The sequence below is a fragment of the Cydia amplana genome, chromosome 8 (genome assembly GCF_948474715.1).
Source record: "Cydia amplana chromosome 8, ilCydAmpl1.1, whole genome shotgun sequence".
Classification (NCBI taxonomy): Eukaryota; Metazoa; Arthropoda; class Insecta; order Lepidoptera; family Tortricidae; genus Cydia; species Cydia amplana.
This window is the reverse complement of record NC_086076.1, coordinates 17,695,560-17,718,353: the sequence shown is the minus strand read 5'-3', so window position 1 is coordinate 17,718,353 and position 22,794 is coordinate 17,695,560. Positions and strand designations below refer to the sequence as shown.

At 39.3% G+C, this 22,794-nt stretch overlaps 1 protein-coding gene across 1 annotated transcript in view; it reads left to right on the top strand.

Annotated features, from left to right (window-relative positions):
- The first annotated feature begins 11,545 nt into the window (after positions 1 to 11,545).
- The window catches only part of LOC134650503 (zonadhesin-like), a 49,290-nt gene continuing 38,041 nt past the window's right edge, over positions 11,546 to 22,794 (top strand). Inside the window, exons 1-2 of the mRNA XM_063505460.1 lie at positions 11,546 to 11,554; positions 11,674 to 11,855. Coding sequence (XP_063361530.1) covers positions 11,546 to 11,554; positions 11,674 to 11,855 — 191 coding nt within the window. The remainder of the gene's footprint in view (positions 11,555 to 11,673; positions 11,856 to 22,794) is intronic.

The following is a 22,794-nucleotide window of genomic DNA, read 5'->3' as shown; positions in this document are numbered from 1 at the left end:
GAGCGGGGGAGGGTTGTAAATTCAACAAATTTACAACTCTCTGAGACAATGGCTTTCAGATCTATCTCTGAATCAGAAACCTATAAATACCTTGGTATGTCACAGTCGCTGGGTATTGAGGACGAGGGTATTAGACGGTCGGCTCACAAAAGTCCTTAACAGTCTTTTGTCAGGAGGCAACAAAGTGCGTGCCTTCAACGCCTGGGTAATGCCCCTACTCACATACTCCTTTGGCATACTAAAGTGGACTCAGACCGAACTGGACGCCCTAGATCGGAGAGTCCGATCACTGCTCACCATGCATCGCATGCTACACCCACGCTCGTCAGTTATGAGATTGTACATCCCACGGAAGTGTGGAGGCCGAGGCTTCCTAAACGCCAAGGATCTCCACAACCGCCAGGTGTACAATCTCAGGAATTATTTCCTTAACAACGAGTGTGGGATGCATCGTGATGTGGTGGCAGTAGACAGGAACCTCACGCTGCTCTCCTTGGCAAACGAGAACTGGCGCAAACCTGTGGTACTAAGTACTGCGGATCGCAAGGCGGCATGGGAGAGTAAGGTGCTACACGTGCGGTTCTACAAGGCCCTCACGGGACCCGATGTGGACCTGCTCGGGTCGGTGAACTGGTTACGATTCGGGGACCTCTTCGGAGAAACCGAGGGTTTTGCCTGTGCAATTGCGGACGAAGTAATGATGACGAACAACTATCGGAAATATATCCTGAAGGACGGTACGGTCGACATTTGTGGGGCATGCCGCCGTCCCGGAGAGTCACTCAGGCATATCATTTCCGGTTGTTCTCATCTTGCTAACGGCGAGTACTTGCACAGACATAATCTCGTAGCCAGGATTATTCACCAGCAACTTGCTCTTCTATATGGTCTTGTGGACCGCGAAGTACCGTACTACAAGTATTTACCTGCGCCTGTTCTCGAGAATGGTCGTGCCACGCTCTATTGGAATCGATCTATCATCACTGACAGGACTATTGTAGCCAATAAGCCTGACATTGTGATAATAGATCGATCGCAACGTCGGGCAGTGCTCGTTGACATCACCATCCCCCATGATGAGAATCTCGTGAAGGCCGAGAAGGACAAGTCCAGTAAGTACTTGGGTCACGAGATAACCGCCATGTGGGATGTTCATTCGACGATCATTGTCCCGATAGTCGTTTCAGTGAACGGTCTAATAGCGAAGAGTCTCGACCAACATCTTGAGAGACTCTCGCTAGATGGTTGGATCAAGGGCCAGAAGGCGCCAGATGCAGAAGGCGGTGATCTTGGAAACGGCGCGGATAGTCCGCCAGTTCCTCTCTCTGCGGCCCTGACCACCGGCAGCTTGGGCCTTGCCCCGCTGCTGGCGGCACCCTAGGTTAGGTTTTTTATAATGTGTTTATATGTATTTTTTATTGTTTTGTAAGTGTTTTTATATTTTACTTTTATTCATATTATAAAAAAACCTAACTTAAGATGAAAGATAAATAAAGTGAATAATAATAAAATGCTTTATTGCACACTACAAAAGAAATGTTACAAAAGTATGAACAGGTACAAAAATGTAGGTAACAACAGGCGGACTTATCGCTAAATAGCGATCTCTTCCAGACAACCTTCAGATAGTGAGACGGCGGAAAAGATTCAAGTTAACGGAAGTTAAATAAAGATGTTGGGAACTAATACCAACGGTCCCTGAGCGCGAGCGCCGCTGCACTGCACCGCATTCACCTCCGTTTAGATACCTACACTAAACGCAAATTTAGTATAATTTTTATGTATACATAGATAAGTATCTCAAAAGACGTAGAAGATATAAGGTCACAATAACTAAATAAAAAATTGATCTGTCGTGAAACTATCCAGTAGGTCGACAACTCATTCTGCATAGGATAATCCAATATTCAGTTATATCGTACTTATTGTAAATTCCTTTATTGTTTTAAATATTTACTTTCTGTACCTACTTGCGTTATGCTGAATAATGTTTTGAAGTGAATGCGTGTCTAAACTAAATGCGTGTAGGTATACCTAGTTCATCACGGTCCGCCGTGCGACACAAAACATTTTTTTAAATGCAATTATTAGTCAAAAATGGTTGATAAGTTTATTATTCTATATAGTAGAATAACTGGGCTATTCACATGTATTTTTTTAGAGCAGATCCTCATAGTTTTAATTTTGTAGAGGATTTTCAAAAAAAAAGTGTAAAGATTTTTTTTTTAATTTTGGTTTTCTCGATTTTTTTGTATGGGTGAGTGAAAGTTTAGTCACAGAAATGAATTCTCCATCCTCGAATTATACGAAAAAGACACCAAACCTGATATAGTTGCTAAATGTATGCAGATATAAAATTTAAAGTGAGGCGCGCCGGAGGCACTTTTCCCCCCCCCTCCCCTGCCCACCTGCTGGGGGGGACCTCTCGGCAACCGGGCGAAATTAGCTCAGATCACCCCCAGGAACACCTGTTCCAAGCGGTTTGCTTTGTCTCCAAAATGCAAGGTCCCCTTAGAAAACGGGATCTAAGATCTAGTACTAAAATGTAATAAAAAAAGGAAAATCAACATAAGTTAAACCCGCTCTAATATTCACACATAAATTTTTCTTTTACTCTTCATTATCTCAGCTCCTTTGATGCAAAAGCTTGTTATTATGACAGGCAGTTTTCTAAACGCCACTGCTAACCCATTTTGACAACAATAAAGCACCTAATAATACCGGGCAGACAATGATTCGCGCAAAAGTTGCGCATTTAACATTTTTATGTCAATTTTTTCTCTGCCAGTAACCTGCAAGGACACGCCAAGAATAATAAAGGTACAGAAATTTATATTTTATGGTAGCGAGAACAAAGTCGGCAAGTTTACGGTGGCGGTGAGTCGTTTTGAGACGTACAAAGAATAAATTCAAGCGTCTGAGAAACACGAACGACAACAGCAGACACTCAAAAGGCGTGTGATAAGCTTTTCCGAAGTTAAAGTGAAAAATTATGTGCACTCTCTAGAACGCAGGGCTCCTCTGAATCATGACGTCGGGAGAATTGAATGAGATCCGTATTTTACACGTGAGGCGAGGAAAAACGTAGAGCGCTTCACTTTTTGTATGAAAATGAAACGAAATTTTCAAATTTTCAGGCAACTATTGGCCCATAGATGTATGAGACACTTAAACATTTTACAAGTTAACAATTCGTAATAAATACAAAATTTATATTTTATCAAAAGTAGTTTTTTTACTCTGAAGTGATGTGATGTTGCCGAAAACTTTGCTTCAGGTATCATCAGAAAGGTCATTTTATCGATACATTTATATTAAATTTGTCATTTCTTGTAGTAGCATGTTGTATGTATCATTCAAAGTGCTTTGGAGTCAATTCAGTCTTACCTTGGCGGTAGATCTATCCTCCACACTCAGTAATTTTGAAATTATAACCTTAAAATCTGGATGATTTTCGAATTTTGACCTGTTCTGTGAAGTGTCCGTGAATTTCATATTAAATTAACTGCCCAAAGTTCTTTTTCGTATCGGGAGCCTAACATTGAATTCCCCGTATCTTGAGTCCTAGGCCAAACATTATGTGGGAGTGGCACAATTTCCTGGCAATGGATAATTAATGAAGCCACAGAAAACTCAGTTTTCATGCAAATAATGTTTTCCAGGAAATGGATATTGGATCGTTCGATGAGAAACCTAACAAATACCTAAAGCCACGCCCGCCACATTTACTCTAACTGTCTTGACTTTTCTTTGAACGAATGAATAAAGTAACACGGAGGCACGATTCACTGATTAAATGAAGATGCTCTTTTAACCATTACGGTTAAAAGAGGGTAAATAAATTCATTTTATTTCAATAATATTGCCGGGAGATAACGTAATTATTATAATATATCACGAATGACTGATTAGTACGACTACGAGTGAAGCGCGGAGCAACACATCTTCCCTAGTATATTATTACACTTCAGGCGGTCTAGCATGAGTTCCGTTCTCGCGCGCGACTCCATACTTGAAGTCGCGCAAGATGTATGGAGTCGCGCGCGACAACGCAACTCATGCTAGACCGCCTGGTTAGCTAACAAATGAGTCTCCAACGACTAAGCAACAGTAACTCCATTAGACCTACTATGATTCCAAGACTAAATAATGTGTAGAGAAAAAAACCGGCCAAGTGCGAGTCGGACTCGCGCACGGAGGGTTCCGCACCATCAACAAAAAATAGAGCAAAACAAGAAAAAAAAACGGTCACCCATCCAAGTACTGACCCCGCCCGACGTTGCTTAACTTCGGTCAAAAATCACGTTTGTTGTATGGGAGCCCCACTTAAATCTTTATTTTATTCTGTTTTTAGTATTTGTTGTTATAGCGGCAACAGAAATACATCATCTGTGAAAATTTCAACTGTCTAGCTATCACGGTTCGTGAGATACAGCCTGGTGACAGACGGACGGACGGACAGCGAAGTCTTAGTAATAGGGTCCCGTTTTTTACCCTTTGGGTACGGAACCCTAAAAAAAAGGAAATTTCCCGAAATATTGTTTGGTTTGAATACACCACAGGCCGAGCACATATCATCCGGGATGATTGATAAGCGGCGCACACGCGAACTTGCTTTGTATTCAATTTATCTTGGGAAGTTTCCTAACAACACCGGCCGGGCGTGACGGTAGGTTTACTGGAAGAGGCTTGAAACAATAGCTGGGTCAAAAATAATACTGTGTTCACGTCTTTCCTGTGGACATACACAAGAGTTAAGGGCTATAAAGGTTAATTTTCTTATTTAATCCTTATCCACGTGAAAAGGTTCTCCTTTTATTTAGAGAACTATGATAAAATCATTACTTACATGCCCGCAAGCTGTTAACTATTGCCCACAGGAGAGAAAATTAGTGTATTCGCGCGAACTGTACATTTTTCTAATTGTATCATTTTTGTAATCCCAATTTTTATTTAACCACATTCAATGCCAGAGCAATCTACGAGCGTAGACACGGGAAAAACCAATTGTAGCAAAAAGCGCCCACAAACAGAGAACCCGCCTATCAGGTTGCTGGCAGTGAAAGTGTTAAGGAACTATGTTAGATGTCCCGACTTTACTTTCTATAGCCGTGCTTGTGGTGTTTACTTAGCACTCGTAAACTTTTGCGTAGCCCATCAAATGGAGTCCTTGGTGAAAACGAATACTTATACGCGAAGCGAAGAAATTTATTCTTTGTTGCATCCACTATCTATACCTAGTATAGGTTAGAGTCTGTGCGAGATGAGTCGTGGAATGAATTGAGCATCATACATTCCACGACTTTTCTCTTTCCACACAGACTCTGTGGTTACCTATAACAAAAAACCGGCCAAGTGCGAGTCGGACTCACGTACGGAGGGTTCCGCACCATCAACAAAAAATAGAGCAAAACAAGCAAAAAAACGGTCACCCATCCAAGTACTGACCCCGCCCGACGTTGCTTAACTTCGGTCAAAAATCACGTTTGTTGTATGGGAGCCCCACTTAAATCTTTATTTTATTCTGTTTTTAGTATTTGTTGTTATAGCGGCAACAGAAATACATCATCTGTGAAAATTTCAACTGTCTAGCTATCACGGTTCGTGAGATACAGCCTGGTGACAGACGGACGGACGGACAGCGAAGTCTTAGTAATAGGGTCCCGTTTTTTACCCTTTGGGTACGGAACCCTAAAAAAAAGGAAATTTCCCGAAATATTGTTTGGTTTGAATACACCACAGGCCGAGCACATATCATCCGGGATGATTGATAAGCGGCGCACACGCGAACTTGCTTTGTATTCAATTTATCTTGGGAAGTTTCCTAACAACACCGGCCGGGCGTGACGGTAGATTTACTGGAAGAGGCTTGAAACAATAGCTGGGTCAAAAATAATACTGTGTTCACGTCTTTCCTGTGGACATACACAAGAGTTAAGGGCTATAAAGGTTAATTTTCTTATTTAATCCTTATCCACGTGAAAAGGTTCTCCTTTTATTTAGAGAACTATGATAAAATCATTACTTACATGCCCGCAAGCTGTTAACTATTGCCCACAGGAGAGAAAATTAGTGTATTCGCGCGAACTGTACATTTTTCTAATTGTATCATTTTTGTAATCCCAATTTTTATTTAACCACATTCAATGCCAGAGCAATCTACGAGCGTAGACACGGGAAAAACCAATTGTAGCAAAAAGCGCCCACAAACAGAGAACCCGCCTATCAGGTTGCTGGCAGTGAAAGTGTTAAGGAACTATGTTAGATGTCCCGACTTTACTTTCTATAGCCGTGCTTGTGGTGTTTACTTAGCACTCGTAAACTTTTGCGTAGCCCATCAAATGGAGTCCTTGGTGAAAACGAATACTTATACGCGAAGCGAAGAAATTTATTCTTTGTTGCATCCACTATCTATACCTAGTATAGGTTAGAGTCTGTGCGAGATGAGTCGTGGAATGAATTGAGCATCATACATTCCACGACTTTTCTCTTTCCACACAGACTCTGTGGTTACCTATAACAAAAAACCGGCCAAGTGCGAGTCGGACTCACGTACGGAGGGTTCCGCACCATCAACAAAAAATAGAGCAAAACAAGCAAAAAAACGGTCACCCATCCAAGTACTGACCCCGCCCGACGTTGCTTAACTTCGGTCAAAAATCACGTTTGTTGTATGGGAGCCCCACTTAAATCTTTATTTTATTCTGTTTTTAGTATTTGTTGTTATAGCGGCAAACAGAAATACATCATCTGTTAAAATTTCAACTGTCTAGCTATCACGGTTCGTGAGATACAGCCTGGTGACAGACGGACGGACGGACGGATGGACGGAGAGCGGAGTCTTAGTAATAGGGTCCCGTTTTTACCCTTTGGGTACGGAACCCTAAAAACGACGATGAAAAGAAGATAACTCATAGGAGCAGGATTCATGTTTGATCCACACATTTAATACCTAACACCTTAGGTATTAAACGACATGATGCAATAAATATACCTAAATACTGAAACCTACTGTAGGTAACAAAAAAGTAGCCTGTAGCATAACAGTGTCCTGAACTATTTACATAAACTTCAAAACATTTCGCATAAAGGCATTCAAAACTTCAGCACAATCTAGTCCCAAACTACAGAATCTCATTTTTGAGGCCGTTTCAGTCACATTGGTATGTTCCTCAGATTGCGCTAACGTCCAACTCCAGAACAATATTAGTTTCTACTCTCAAAAGGTCTTAAGAGGTTTTAGTTTACAAGCGACTTACGCCCTTATGATAAGGAAGGCATAATAGGTACAACTGGGTAGTGAACCGAAGCTATCAAAGTTTATAACTTTATCTAATACAGTGCTACATGCAAACGTCGGGGAAGTTTTGCAGTGAGCACAGACAGGGCACAAGGCACAGCGGATGGTGTGCGGAATACATATGGAGTAATTGTCTCTCATAAATATTATTGCAAGGAGGGTTACTGCACTCGGTGAAATACTAAACAGTCAAGGACTGTTAATGAAGTAATCAATAACTAGGGGAGACCGAAGTGAGTTAAAAGTTGTAAGTGAGAACCTGTAACTGGCTCCGTAAATCTATTGTAGCTCTTAGAAATGTTTATAAGTAGCTGTATTTATTAAGTATTTATAAACTCCAAACACTCAATATATTTTCTCTCTCTGCACCAATTGTAGGTATCTCTGTTTGGCCCTATGGCTGACTGGCAGAAACTCAAGAGAGAGAGAGAGTTAATATTGAGTAGGTTAATACAACGTCAATTTTGAGACATCTATAACTGTTCTAGAGCTGTAAAAACGATGTTTAGCCTCGTCCCACCGTCCGCTGGTCCCTCAATATGCGTCCTTTCCTCAAGACCCAATATTAACGTTGTTTCAACTTACCTCTATTTCAACTCACCTCGGTCTCCCCTAGTCAAGTTTCTGTCTTTGTTAAATACAATTACAGTCGCCATCAGATATATCGGACCGGCCGAGGTGCTCAAAAATATTTGAACACGCACTCTAACGGCTTGACAATAAAGGCGTGTTCAGATATTTGTGAGCATCATGGCCGCTCCGATATATCTGATGGTGACTTTACATCGATAAAATGTTATTATAGTCGATTTACTTAATATCACGTGAACATAAAAGCACCCCAGATTAGTTATATTATAACACGTTTTATAATTGGAATTTAAGAACGTGTTGAGCTCAAAGGTACCTATTATTAAACAAGACGCAACAACATGTCAGTTACTAAAAGTAGCTCATTTTACAATAATTAATAAGAAAAGTTATATTCGCACCGAAATGATCTCAACAGCGGGCTCCAAACGAGTTCTCACTTACTTTTAAAATACGAAACGTGGAACATTTAGCCTTTCAAGACGTGCCACGCTCGCGATACTTTGCCAAGTGTAATTATATAAATTAGCTTAAGTATGATCTACCACTGCGTTGCCTGATCTCTGGAATGAGATGGATGTTTGAAGAGGCTTTGGTTTAACAGAAGCATAATAAAGAGAAAGTATTTACGTTTATAAAGGGTGTTTTTTTAAAGGTATACAAATTCAAAATTAAATAAAACACGTAAAAATAAATTTTATTATAATGGTATTGGTTTTATTTAAAAGATATTCTTATGCCATTAGTTCTTAAAAATGATTTCGGGCATATGGGCGCCACGGCTGGCTCGAATGAAGCGTAATCGGGAAGTCCAATTTTCGACCACTTTTTTGAGCAACTGGGGCCGTATATTGGCAATAACGCGGCGAATGTTGGCTTCCAAGTGGTTACGTTCCAACGTTATCTACGTAGACCTGTGATTTCACATATCCCCAACGAAAGTAATCCATAGGTGTGAGATCACACGATCGTGGAGGCCAGTTCACAGGTCCATTACGGGAAATTATGCGCTCATCGAATGTTTCCCGCAATAAATTGATGGTGATTTTGATTTTCAAAATAAATTTGCACAATTTGCAATCGTTATTCTGAAGTAAGTCTATTCATTGTGAAAATGGCAAAACGTACTGTTAGAGGTTTCATATCTGTAGAATACCTAGTAACCTACTTATTGTAATCCTGGCCGACGGCATATGACATATGGGATTGACGTGCTTGTTATTCTTTCTATTCTTGTTCTTGTTTTTACTCTTGTGCTGAATATACTCTGCTTACATATTTTATAATAATATGTGTTTAAATTAACCCATACATCAGGTTATTATGTAGCTTTGTCTGAAGCTGCTAAAGAGGCGGTATACGTCCGTGCGATTCTTGCTGAGTTGACAGGTCGTAGTAATACTGTTACTTTGTATAGTGATAACCAGTCTGCTGCTAAGCTGGCTACTAATCCAGTTTTCCACACACGATCTAAACATGTGGACGTTAGATATCACTATATTCGTGAGACTATTGAGAATAACGTCATAGAGTTGTTTTATATGCCTACTGAGCAGATGACTGCTGATATACTTACGAAGGCATTGCCATATTGTAAACACGAGTCTTTTGTTCAGGACTTGATGGAAGTCGTCCAAGATTAAGAGGGCGTATTAGAGGTTTCATATCTGTAGGATAGTAAGCTACTTACTGTAATCCTGGCCGACGGCATATGACATATCAAAATGTGATTGACGTGCTTGTTATCTTTCTATTCTTGTTCTTATTTTTACTCTTGTGCTGAATATACTCTGCTTACATATTTTATAATAATATGTGTTTAAATTAACCCATACATCACGTACTGACCATAAATATCCCGCCAACTGTTAAATTGACAATCACTTGAAACAGTGTTGCCAATTTAAAAACCAAACCTCTAAAAAAAACACCCGTTATGATTAAAATTTATATGAACACCCTACGCTTGGTGGAACCGCGAACGTAATATTTATGATAGTGATGTGACATTTCCAAACTCACGCCTTAATAATGGGATACCGCAAGAAATGTTAAATTGTTTTTTTTTTTCATGATCAAATAAAGTGAAGAGTAAATATTTTTACCTCTGCAGCTTTAAAGTTATAAATATGTTCCTACCTACCTAAATGCTATACTCGGTCAACCAGATCTTGACAGTAGAAAAAGGCGGCAAAAATGAAAAATGTAGGCGCGAAAGGATATCGTCCCATAGAAAATTTGAATTTCGCGCCTTTTTTTACTGACAAGATTTGCTTGACCAGCTATAACGAAGTAATCAGACTCTTTTTTTTTTATTTGGATTTTTTTTCTAAAGTGATTTTTTTTTATTGTTTGATCGTTCGATGCCAAAAAGTATGTTGCTTATTAACCATCTTAGTAGGTAGGCTTATGCTTTATCATGCGCCGCATAACTTTTGTCAATAATAAAATTGTTATTGAGGACTTAATCTGTAGAATTTCAATTCGAAAGAAAATTGGGAAGAAAGTAGTAGAAACACGTAACTATTTTTGTATCCAAGAGCACGGCCATTATGGATTAAAAAAGTTTCACTTACCCTTTTGTATCTGTCGTCAATATGGCAAGTCACGCGCCAAATCATAAATTATTGTCAAGCCCTCAGGCAGACGTAATGGCTTCGTCTAACCCCGAACTTGAATATAAATATGCAGCAATAGTAAGGCGGGTCTTCCCATGGGCGCCGCGATCGTAGAACTTGCCTCATAAATCCACGCCTTACATGATGCTTGTTTGCATAATATAAGACTTAGTCGGCTTTGTTCGTCGAGTTTGATATGGCAACGTGCGTTTGCTTTATGTTGTACTTTGGCCTGCGAAACTAATAGATTCCATTCAGGAGGCCTAGCCAGGGTGACAACGAAACGCTTTGTGTCTTTCTCGGAGCGTAAACCATTGGCATGTTGGCCACGCACCCAGGTTTATTGGTAAAAAAATAAGATTTTTACGATTTGGTATATAATTTAGGCCCGAAGACTGTTCGCGGTATGCAGCATAGAGCTGTTTCGTTTCAAAAGTCGTAGGTGGACTTTTGAACCCGCCATAAAAGATGTTTAGAAAACTTATTCGTCGCTCTGGAAGCCATACTTTTATATAACACTTTGTGAATTCAAATTCGCTGGAAGCCATTCTTTTATATAACACATTGTGTATTCAAAAAGTGACCGTTTTGAGAACAAAAAAAAAACTTAAAAAAAAGTTTCGTGGTCGTGAACGTGTACAAAATCGCCCTAATTATACAAGAAACCATTGTCTCAACGGCAAAGTTTTCAGCCTATTTTAATGCTTCAATCAAGTATATCTGCATAGGTGTACCTATGTAAGCTCAGTTATTTTATATTTGTTCCCACTGGCCAACGAATATTTTGTTGTAGATTCTTGCATTACGAAACTACTGATTCTATAATGGGATAACTAAAAGTTCCAACTTTACTACTATAAATAAATAGTAGTTGTTAAAAAAACGGAAATCCCAAACCGTTATGAACCTCTTTCTTCGAAATGTTGTCCGGTCAAATTGTAATAAATATTAAAACAATAATTAATTGTTTAGCTCCATAACAAATGTTACTAAATTCCCCAATGCTTTTAAGTGTCATGTTTATGGAGAACACGGGATGACAAGGGTATGTGTGGCACCGTTTGAGTTTAGTCAGCCCGACTTTTTATCGCAAGCGATTTTAATACTAATAATATATATAGGAGCTTAGATAAAGTAGACATAATAATATATGTATGTTTGTAGAACCAGTCGTTTTGGAACCGACCGACCTCGCCCGCGATGACGGTAAGAGACCCGACGTGCCATGGGAGATTGGACGGCCCCTGGTTTGGGACGCAACCTGTGCCGATACCCTCGCACTGTCCTATATCCATGGCATTGGCTGGCTCAACTGCCAATTCGGCCGAGGTCCTCAAGCGGCGCAAGTATGCAACCATAAATAGTGGTTGCATATTTGAGCCGTTTGGGGTTGAGACCCTTCGGGGGAAAGCGCCCACAAGGTTTTCAACGAATGTAGCCGCAGGTTAGTGAAATTGACGCGTGACCAGAGAGCTGGGTCATATCTAGCACAGCGGATCAGCATTGACATACAACGTGGCAACGCTGCCAGCCTTCTGGGCACGCTGCTGCAATTTTTTTTATATAACTATATAGTTTATTTTTAAGCTTAGTTCATAATTTTTGTTTTTAGATGATTTATGAATATATAATAAATACCTAGAACAAGTTTATACAGACCGACCGACATAGTCCCACAGTAAGCTCAATAAGGCTTGATCCACACTTTGTACGTATGGTTGGCGAAATATAATTTGCACCGATCTTTCGAACAACTTGATTATTTTATTTAGGTTATATTTATATATGTACGCTTAATTTTTATTTATTTAAGTATTTCTATTTATATTTATATATATTATTTGTAGCAATGTGTATTCAAAACTTGCATTTCATTAATTTTAGTGATTGTACACTATTGTTTTTGTTTGTCATTCATCGTTACTTCTGTTTTGTTTTATTCGTTTCCTCAAAGGTTAACTGGAAGAGATCCCATACAGGGATAAGTTCGCCTTTGTTGTATTTAATTTACTCTGTAACTATGTTTATCGTGTTTTTATTTCCATGTGCAATAAAGTATATACATACATACATACATACATACAACTTGAATGTATCATTCCATTCGCCTAGGTTTTTCCTATTAGTTTCGTACAAAAACGGAGATATTGTGAATAAATCCCAGCGCTCTGACCATGATATATGCCGGAACAAATTGGATTTACGCCCTTACCATCGGTCGTAGATTTATCCCCCATAGACTTCGCGGTATGAAGCATAGACGTAAACCGTTACCGTTACCGTTAATTAAGTCGTAGATTTATCTCCCATAGACTTCGCGGTATGAAGCATAGACGTAAAAAGTTTTATAAGTACAAGCTTCGCTGGCTGTTCTTTTCAGGCGACTAATACTCATCGAGACAATTCTAACAAACCGAAACTAAATTCAGTTGCGTTGTTTTATCACAGAGTTCCTATGGCCATCATCAGATCGGTTCGATGTTACCGTAATGCATTGTCACCGAACTTACAGCATGTGAAGTTGCGACTTCCATAATACCTTACGCTCCATCTAGCGTGCAAGTGATCTCAATCGGTACAGAACTGTTATTGCACGTATGAACGATGAGGTGTCATGAATAAAATATTCCAACACGTGACGCGTTCCGATCAAGATTTCTGTGCGTATTGTCACTGATCAATGATTTACGGTTTACGGTTCTCACCTAAATATACGCATTCTTTTTAGGGTTCCGTAACCGTCATGTTCGTTTGTATGAATGTCTGATTGTCACAACCGTTTAAGTACCAAATTTTACACCTTATGTACTTAGGTGCTATTGTAATAATGACTTACCTACCGCAGTCTCTATAAAAAAATCATTAAATTTGTTTTCGCTATATTTGGTTTTTTCCTTTATTTGGCATCAGTCTTTATACCTATTTCTGTTTTTTTTTTCCCTTATCAACTGAAACTACACCCTCTCTCGATATTATGAAGTTTAAATTCATTTAATACGCAACTGAGTGAGTAGCGTTGTCTTTCGGGACATAATATATTTCAATAACTCGACGTGGTATTGCGTATATAAATCGTTCTTCCAAACACGAAATGCAATAATTCACAGGAATCATTTTGTAGGTATCCATGAACAAATTATCCTACTTTATTAACGCACTCGAAAATTTACTACCGAATAGGTACTGATAATTATAATTAGTGTTCATTAATTAGTTTTTCCACCACACTGAGTTTAGATACACTGAGTTAAATGTGGATTACAATAATAATATTATCCGAAACATTAACTGACATGTCTGCGTCGATTCTGATGGCAGTAGATATTAGAATTAAACCTTTAATGTTTGTTACATTAGGGTTGTGAAAGCATTAATACTGCCTAGAACCTAGGGTCTAGAACCGCAGCATTCAGAACAACATGGAAATCCATGAAAGAGGCATATTATTATGTTTAGCAGTGGACGCAAATATGCTGAGAAGAAGTAGAAGATTACTGCTGCGTCGTGGATGCGGGCACTGTAACTGTCAATTTACTTAATGAAATAAATGACTTACGCCGCCGCAATACTGCCACGATTCGAACGATCAATCCGTCTCAGATTTTTGACAGTGACAGCGTCCTCGTCAAAGCCGCAGCAATTATGCAGATGCCAACCGAACGACACCTTTACGCAGTGGTAATCGGAGTGTAACTTAAGACGTGTTATATTGAGTGCGTTTGAGGCAATTGTTTGATGAAAGTACAAACAAGTTGAACATGAAAGTGCTTTCAAGTTTTACACGCCAGCAATCGCGAATTTCCCAAAAGTGGCCATTCAGTCATGTCACGAAGCGTCATTAAACGAGGACCTATTCGTCCGGGGTAATTCTAAATTATTCTGATATCGGAGCGAACATTTATTCGAGGAGTGGGTCGCGGCCGGTGAATAATGAATCACGGCCGCACACGTAAAAGAGCACTTTTTTATCCAATTCAAAATAAACCTATTTTCGTAGATGACGTGTCGCGCTGCGAAAGGTAGGTATGTACAGTCAGCATCTATTCTATGGTAGCGGGTGAAAATTTAGAGATATATTATTATCTATTTTTGTCAAGCTATTAGAAAATGCTATACGGTATACTTTTGACGCGTAGTCTGAGCCGCTAATTTTGATGCTAACTGTACGTACGGAATTACTTTCCAGCCTGTGTTCTAATTTTAGGCCCTGCCAGAGTTCGAAGGTAATTCTAATATTAGGCCCTGTCAGACTTGGAAGGTAATAATGTATACAGGTAAGCGTTGAGTACGGAGCTTGATTAATTTTGACGTGACAAATAGCAAAACTCTGCTGTACCATGACAGCTGTCAGTTTAGATTATAGGGGTAAATTGGGTCGACTGAACCAAAGAGAATTTGAAATAGAGGCGGATTGTCAAAGTAAATTATGTAGCCACAGTAAATTCACTGCCATCTTTTGACTAAAGATTAAAACTGTTAGAACGCCATTTGATTTTGACCCTTATTCTTTCACTGATATGTGTTAATTTGTTAAATATTGAAATTAATGCCATCTACCCGAGAGTAGGCCAAAGGTATGGTGCAATCTTTTCGAGTGATGGCGCCTTAACCTTTGGCCTACACTCGGGCGCCATAACCTATAGCATTCTAACAGTGAATCATTTGTCTAAAGATGGCAGCAAATGTACTGGGGCTACATAAATTTACCATGACAGTAACTCTCTATTCACTCTATTCTCTTTGAATGAACCAACAGAAAGTTGAGCCATGGTCCGTATTTTGATAAAGACACTGAACTGAAGTATTGCATTTAAATAATGTAAAATAGTGCTTTGACAATGTCTAAACCGGTTAACCAAATTCGCTCTGAAAATATTTAATACAATAATTTAATTTGTTCCCAAAGTTGAATATTATCTTATTTTTGATGGCTCAGGGTTTAACTCGCTTATTATTAACTGTCGACTTATTTCATGATTGTTTTACTATGGAAATCATCATGATACGGAATCGAAGTCGCAAGTAAAAGCTATTCGTACGTAGTATATGAAATTCTTAACTTACATAGGCATTCACATTATATTAACCTAGATCACAAATGTTAACCTAGGTGAAATCTTCATTTACGACCCCCGAATAACTAAGCAAGGCTAAAACGATTCACGTATATCAACCTGCTAGGTCTGTCGCCACTGACACGCGCTATGCGGACCCTCAATATAATAGCGGAAAATATTGACATATTCTCATGCTCTTTGACTGAATTCACAATATCAACATTAAATATATTATGTTATAGACGTAATGGCTTACTTTAGATATGTATGGTTAATAGTTACACTATTCTCTTAGGTTTACCTGTAAAGATAGTTGTAAGTGTGGAAAAAAAAAATCAAATCAACAATATTTAACACTTTATCCTTTCTTAACCTTACTCAGCTCACACAATACAGGATGCTCTCAATACGGCACATTGGTTTTATTACACCCTCCAATCACCTCTTCAATCTACTCGTATAGACTCAGATAACCTGGCGCACGAGAAAATAGCATAATACATTCCAGTTATCTTACGATTGGTATCGCGGGCTGAATAACGTCTAAAGTGTACATTTATTCTTGTGACGAGGATCGGCCTTATACGATGGTTATCGGACTATTCATTCGATATCTAAGTAATAGTTTCTTTTTCATTTAATATCCTGGATGGTTTTCAGGGTACCCAAAGGATAAAAACGGGATCCTATTACTAAGATTCCTTTGTCCGTCTGTCTATCTGTCACCAGGCATGAACCGTGATACTAGACAGTTGAAAATTTCACAGATAATGTATTTATCATGCCGCTATAACATCAGACACTAAAGGGGCCCACTGATTATCTGTCCGCCGGACGATATCGACCTGTCAGTTGTTCGGAATTGTCAACTTTTGCGTTTAACTGACAGGCCGATATCGTCCGGCGGACTGGTAATCAATGGGCCCCTTAAAAAGTACGGAACCCTCGGTGGGCGAGACCGACTAAGGTTATGCGTAGTAGGACAGTGAAAATAAGCGAATAAGCTGAACCAAATCCGGTTCTAATTTTAAATTCTATTCAACCGAATAAGCTCGGGCTTTCAAATTAATCTCATAATTGCACTTGAATTACCAATTTTGAGACCAACTCGCTTTTAAATGAAATATAGATACCTAGTTAAATAATGATGAAACGAATTTAATTAAATCCTATGGTCTGCTATTATTATGTGTGAGGTTTGCGTGAATTATTTTCTTTTGTAACGGTATATTCCAGGATATAATGACCTATCGTATCATCTGAATACATATTTTTGTATTTTCAGTCCAACAATCTAATGTTTTGGTACATACATTCACGCGACCGACCGTTGGTAGCCGCTATGAAGCTCAACTTGAAACGGTAACATACATACAAAGATACATTCCAATTTATAATTTTACTAGCGACCCGCCCCGGCTTTGCACGGGTTAACAAATTATACATAAACCTTCCTCTTGAATCACTCTAAATATCTATTTAAAAAAACCGCATCAAAATCCGTTGCGTAGTTTTAAAGATACATACATAGGGACAGACAGACAGCGGGAAGTGACTTTGTTTTATACTATCAAGTACTAGTGAAGTAGGAATTGTTACTTATTTTTCTTCCCGTGACGTATTATTAAACTCCAATGCTTTTTTACTCAGAAATTCCGCTCCCGACCCGTGGTCCAACCGCTATGTCCAACTGGTTGTGCCACGGGTAAGTACAATTATCCATAGTCCAACCGATTGTACCACGAGGAAGCATGTTTACCCGTGGTCCAATCGATTGGACCACGGGGCACTAAGTTTATCGGTAGTCCAACACTAAAAAAGTGAAAACATCTTTAGCGGCGCTGGGCACTTTTTGAGGTGAGGAAAAAATGATAAACTCGAGACAGCGTAAGGCGATCAGGTGACCGTAAGGTTTAGATGGCCACTCATTTAGATGGCATTTAAATCAATAAAGAAGAACTTAATGACATAATTCAATAAAGCTACATCTTAATGAAATCGCTAATAAAAGTGAACTCTAGTACTGGCGAATAAAACTCAAAATATTATGACCAAATATATTTAGATGCGAGGTCTTAACTAACTAACTTAACAACTCTATTACAATTTACAACTACACAACTAACTTTACAATTTCTATTCGAATTTTAAACAATTAACGCTACTAATATGAATTTCGAATTTTAAACAAGCTCACTGATCAGCAATTTCGGAACTAAAGTTTTTCAATAGAAAGGAGGATGGGTCAATTATACATAGTGCTGCAGACATTTTGGACTAGTCATTGAGTTTTTTACCCGTCGTCCAACTGTTGCACCACGGAAACGCACGTTTACCCATGGACCAACTCAGCTCTTTATGATTTTCTTGGGGGTATTAAGTAAACTTTAAGTACTTATATGTGTTTCACCCTTTGTTTACCTCCGGCAAAAATCAACTTCCTTTTTTGTCAATCGCAAATGTTTACTGACGTACTTACCATATCGACTTCCAAACAAAATAATACAAATGTCATCACATAGGTAATTGTCCCCCGGGCCAGTTGAAGTGTCGCGTTACGTGCTCTTCCAATAAATTGAAAGAGCACGCAACTGAGCAGCTGGTAGGGTGAAGATAAGGGTAGAGCAAAAAAAGTATGGAATTCAGGGCTAGGAGGACGCGCACAGGCGCGCGGCGTGTATGAAGTAAAGGCGCGCTCAGGCGCGCACGCTTGGAGATAGAGGCGCGCTCAGACGCGCACGCTTGGAGGTAGAGGCGCGCTCAGGCGCGCACGCTTGGAGGTAGAGGCGCGCTCAGGCGCGCACGCTTGGAGGTAGAGGCGCGCTCAGGCGCGCACGCTTGGAGGTAGAGGCGCGCTCAGACACACACGTGCGAACGTAATTATATAGATACGCGAAAAAAGCAAGAGAAAATAGCCCAAAAGAGCAAGGGTTTCTTGATAGTGCGGGGCCTGCAATAAAATTCAACATGTGTCATCATCCCTATTGTAACAAGTTTTTTTACCGTAGGTAATGGAGTTGGTAAAGTAAAAAACAAGACTCAGACTTATATTTAATCAGCTGTGAGTGCTAAAAAGATTGTTTATTCAAGTCATAGCGTCACAATTGAACGTGTCAACTTAAATTATCAACGCAAATATTTTTACAATTGCACGAAAACATATTTTTAATTAACTTTTTCAAAGCCTTCATACCTAACTAAATAATAATCCAGCAGGAAATTGCAGAAATTTATTGAGGGCGCCACTGAGATTCAACGGGCGTATTCAGGATGCAAATATCCATACATTCATCGCCTTCTGCCACATAAGAGCATTTTGAGAAAAAATATAACATACATATACCTACATATAATCACGCCTATTTCGCGGAGGGATAGGCACAGATAACGGATTTCCACTTGCTACGATCCTGAAAAAATGTTCAATGATCATTTAGTTTTTTCTCGAAAAAACATTAATTTGTGGGAATTATTTCTACCCAGAATAACAAGCACCAATTTTTCAATTATACGTTTCAACCATTCTTCAAACTTATCTCTTTTTATTTTTCCTTTACTCGTACCATACTTCAGTTTTATCATTTTACTAGATATCTGTAAATTGTGATTTACGATTCCTCCCATATCACCCCTTTACCTCCGCAAGCGGTTCTCAAACTTTTATCGTTCGCTCCTTAAATCGACAGACTGTAATGTAATTTGTTCAACTGTGCCCGTCCCTGGAGATATCGCATCGGAACATACAAGTTATGGCTCCGCAGTTTGCCCTAAAGCTTGAGACGCACTGTCGAATGCTTACACATCATCAATACGTCATTAAAATTTTTATTGAAAAAAAAAACTTTAAGGCAATTTGGATTATCAGCTATTTGAAATTGTAAATCTAAAAAAAAACATTACGGAATCGGTTTGTAGATTAGCCACTCTAAATCATCACACTGGGGGGGAACTATAAATCATCACACTACGAGCTTCGTTCTTCCAACACGGTGCGGTGCCCATCTTCAAGGAAATCTACCCACATATCCTGTCTTGTGCCCCATTGCTGCATTCATATGCAATAGCCACTGTGGTTGTGGTCTTTTGTTTCATCCGAAATACGAGGATCTATAATATAGGTCTGTACTAGACGTTTAAGTAGGTGTTGGCAACGGAACACAGCAGGTAGTCAGCAGCAGAAGTTGCTAAGCGGGCGAAGTGTTCAAAATTACTAAGACGCGCTCTTATTCTCTTAACAATAAAGCCGCGTCAAGATCATTTTGAACACCTCGCCAGCTTAGCAACTATTGCCGCTGACTGTACGTGACATTTACCATCTTTCTGCATTTTTTCTGAAACAGAATCATTTTCACTAGGCATTGAGCTCCAAGGAGGCTTAAACTCACAACCTTCCTCGATTGCCAATTTAAGGGCTACTTGTAATACTCAGTTTACATTCGCTTCAAATTCGCATATCTACACCCAGCTTTAGGGCGTATCGAAGTAGATTCACTAGATTTAGTTTTATACGGCTTGGTTTCGATGGAGAACTAACAGGCTCGCCTTATCGGGCTCATCTCTGTGTCGAGGATATACATTACGCTAAAAGGATGCACAGTCAGAGTGGATGTGTCGTTTGCCGGATTTTGGGAGGATTATTTAAAAGAAAAAAGAAAAGGATACTTTTTGGCTTGCGTTGAGGGAGCGTTAGCTTTTGATCGGCGCTGTCCTCGTATTCAACGCACAAAGGAAATCCTAAAAGCGATTAGTTGCTGACTTAAAATTGCTCTATACTTCTCTTTTATGGAAACAGGACGTTACACTGGACGGCGTTTGCGTCATTTTGGGTGGTTCGAAGCAAAATACGTCTTTGTGGCGAAAGCGCCAGTTGCCTTAGAATTTATTTTATACAAAACGATACACTATTTTATTAGTAGATAAACTGAATGGTTTTTGATACGTCATCAGTAATAAATAATATATTATGGGATGGATGATGCTTCGCAGAAAACAATCTTTTGACCTTTGGTAAAGTTTTATATTCATGGCTACTACCGGCTACTACTACCAAACAAAATTAAACAAAAGGACCGACGTCCGACATGGGTTGAAATTTCATGTTAATATTTAGATTGGCTTTATTTAAGAAGAAATAATTCAAGCTATAAAACTATGACGTCCGTTTTGAACAAAATAGAAAAAACTTGTTTGAAACTAACCATTTTCCCAATCGCCTTTCGTAACATAACATTGGCAATGCCATCTTCTCCTCGTCTCTAATCACCCATGAAACCATTTAAGGGTCTGTCACAGCTACACATGGGACGACAGCTGAATCAATCAACCCTGCCACCCGGCTAATAGACTATTAACGTTGATCGAATTATGGTAATCGACCTCCAATTACCTAGCTAGACGGATGGTTCTTGTGATGCACCTATAAGGTTTTGAACAAGATTATATTCTTAACTAGAGACCCGCCCCGGCTTTGCGCGGGTTAACAAATTATATAAAAACCTTCCTGTTGAATAACTCTATCTATTAAAATAAACCGCATCAAAATCCGTTGCGTAGTTTTAAAGATCTAATCATACATAGGGACATACAGCGGGAAGCGACTTTGTTTTATACTATGTAGTGATTGGAATGAGCTAAAGGAATTCCCTATGATAAACACGCTATGAGCTATGAGGTTAAGGAAGCTATGGTTATCTGATTTGGCTGTTTAATTTGTCAATATTTCTATTGTATAGTTGCTTTATATTTTTCTAATTCTTTCCAATTTTTAGTGTATTTTCCCCATTCCTTTTTGTGTAATATATGTATGTTTTTCCTATAAATTTTGTATGTATTTATATCCTTTATCTTTTTGGTACCTTGTTGTACAATTTGCTGCATTCGTCACCCACTTTTCACTTTCTCCTCTCCTTTCATCTACTCAAAGGTTAACTGGAAGAGATCCCTCATAGAGATAAGTTCGCCTTTGTACTTCTCACTACTTGTATGTTATTATGTCTTTTTGTACAATAAAGAGTTTACTACTACTACTACTACTAAACACATAGAACGCCTTCATTTTCACATTGGAGTCATTCTTGCCGACTTTGGTGAGTCGACCAGTCTGAAATTACTGTTTAGTAGTAACTAGTACTCCAGAATGATCTACAATTGAAGAAAATTGCGCAAAGTTGTTTCCTTTGGGACAAAAAAGTTAGTATCTCTGTTTTAGAACTTAGTTTTTTTCAATCGGTTCGTGAGTTGCATGGTGAAATGTGCAGCTATTGGCGGAATCACAACGCACTAGCTAATTCTACTACTCTCATAATTATTGTCACTTTCATCGCCATTAGTGCAACCTGTAGCGGTAGCACGGTCGCATTTTTATCTCTTGTCACCATGCCTGTCACATTCTAACAAGTGTGTAAGTGCGAAAGTGACGGGCATAGTGTCAGGCGATAAAAATGGAACCAATGCTGCGCCCGCTGAACGCTGATCCCTGATCACTGCTGTGAAATCAACGATAACTCGACGGATCGGATGATTGTCAAGTAGGTAACTAAATAAAACTGCCATTTGAACAGCCTATTACTATGGTTAATAATAATTATTCTAACAACTGAGAAGTCTCCACTTATCATCGTAAACATGGGACTGTATTCCCTCCGCTTACCAACCACATGCAATTGTACGTCTCAAGAGAACCTGTGTAAATGTATCCGCAAGAATTGTGTGGTTAACCGAAGATGGTTCTCAATTCCCCTTGCTGTAGGTATGTGTTCTTTGATAATACCAAAGATGTGTTTGATAATACAAAAAATTTAATGTCTCGGGTGACATTGGAACTCGCGACTCCAGGATACCAGCCCACCGGTCTAACAACTGAGCCAAGACTTGCACAACCACTACGAAAAGATAAACCTTGAATTGTTTCCTTGGAAATCAATGCTCGGCTTCGCTAGGCTACTGGTTGGTGACTTTGAACAGGCTGAGTGCGAGTACTGCGAGTCGGTAATGATGTATCCGCGACCGTTGTGAAAAGATCCACCAGAAACTATTTCATCCGAAACCAATGCTTTTTTCTATGCTCAGATTCTCTCCATGGCAATTGCGAAAAGATCCACTTAAAATTGATTCATCGGAGACCAAAACTCGTCTCCGCTAGCCTGGTGTTGTGGCACAATAAACAGGGTGGGCGTGTGTCGCTAACAGAGATTCTCTCCATGGCCGCTGTGAAAAGATCCACTTAAAA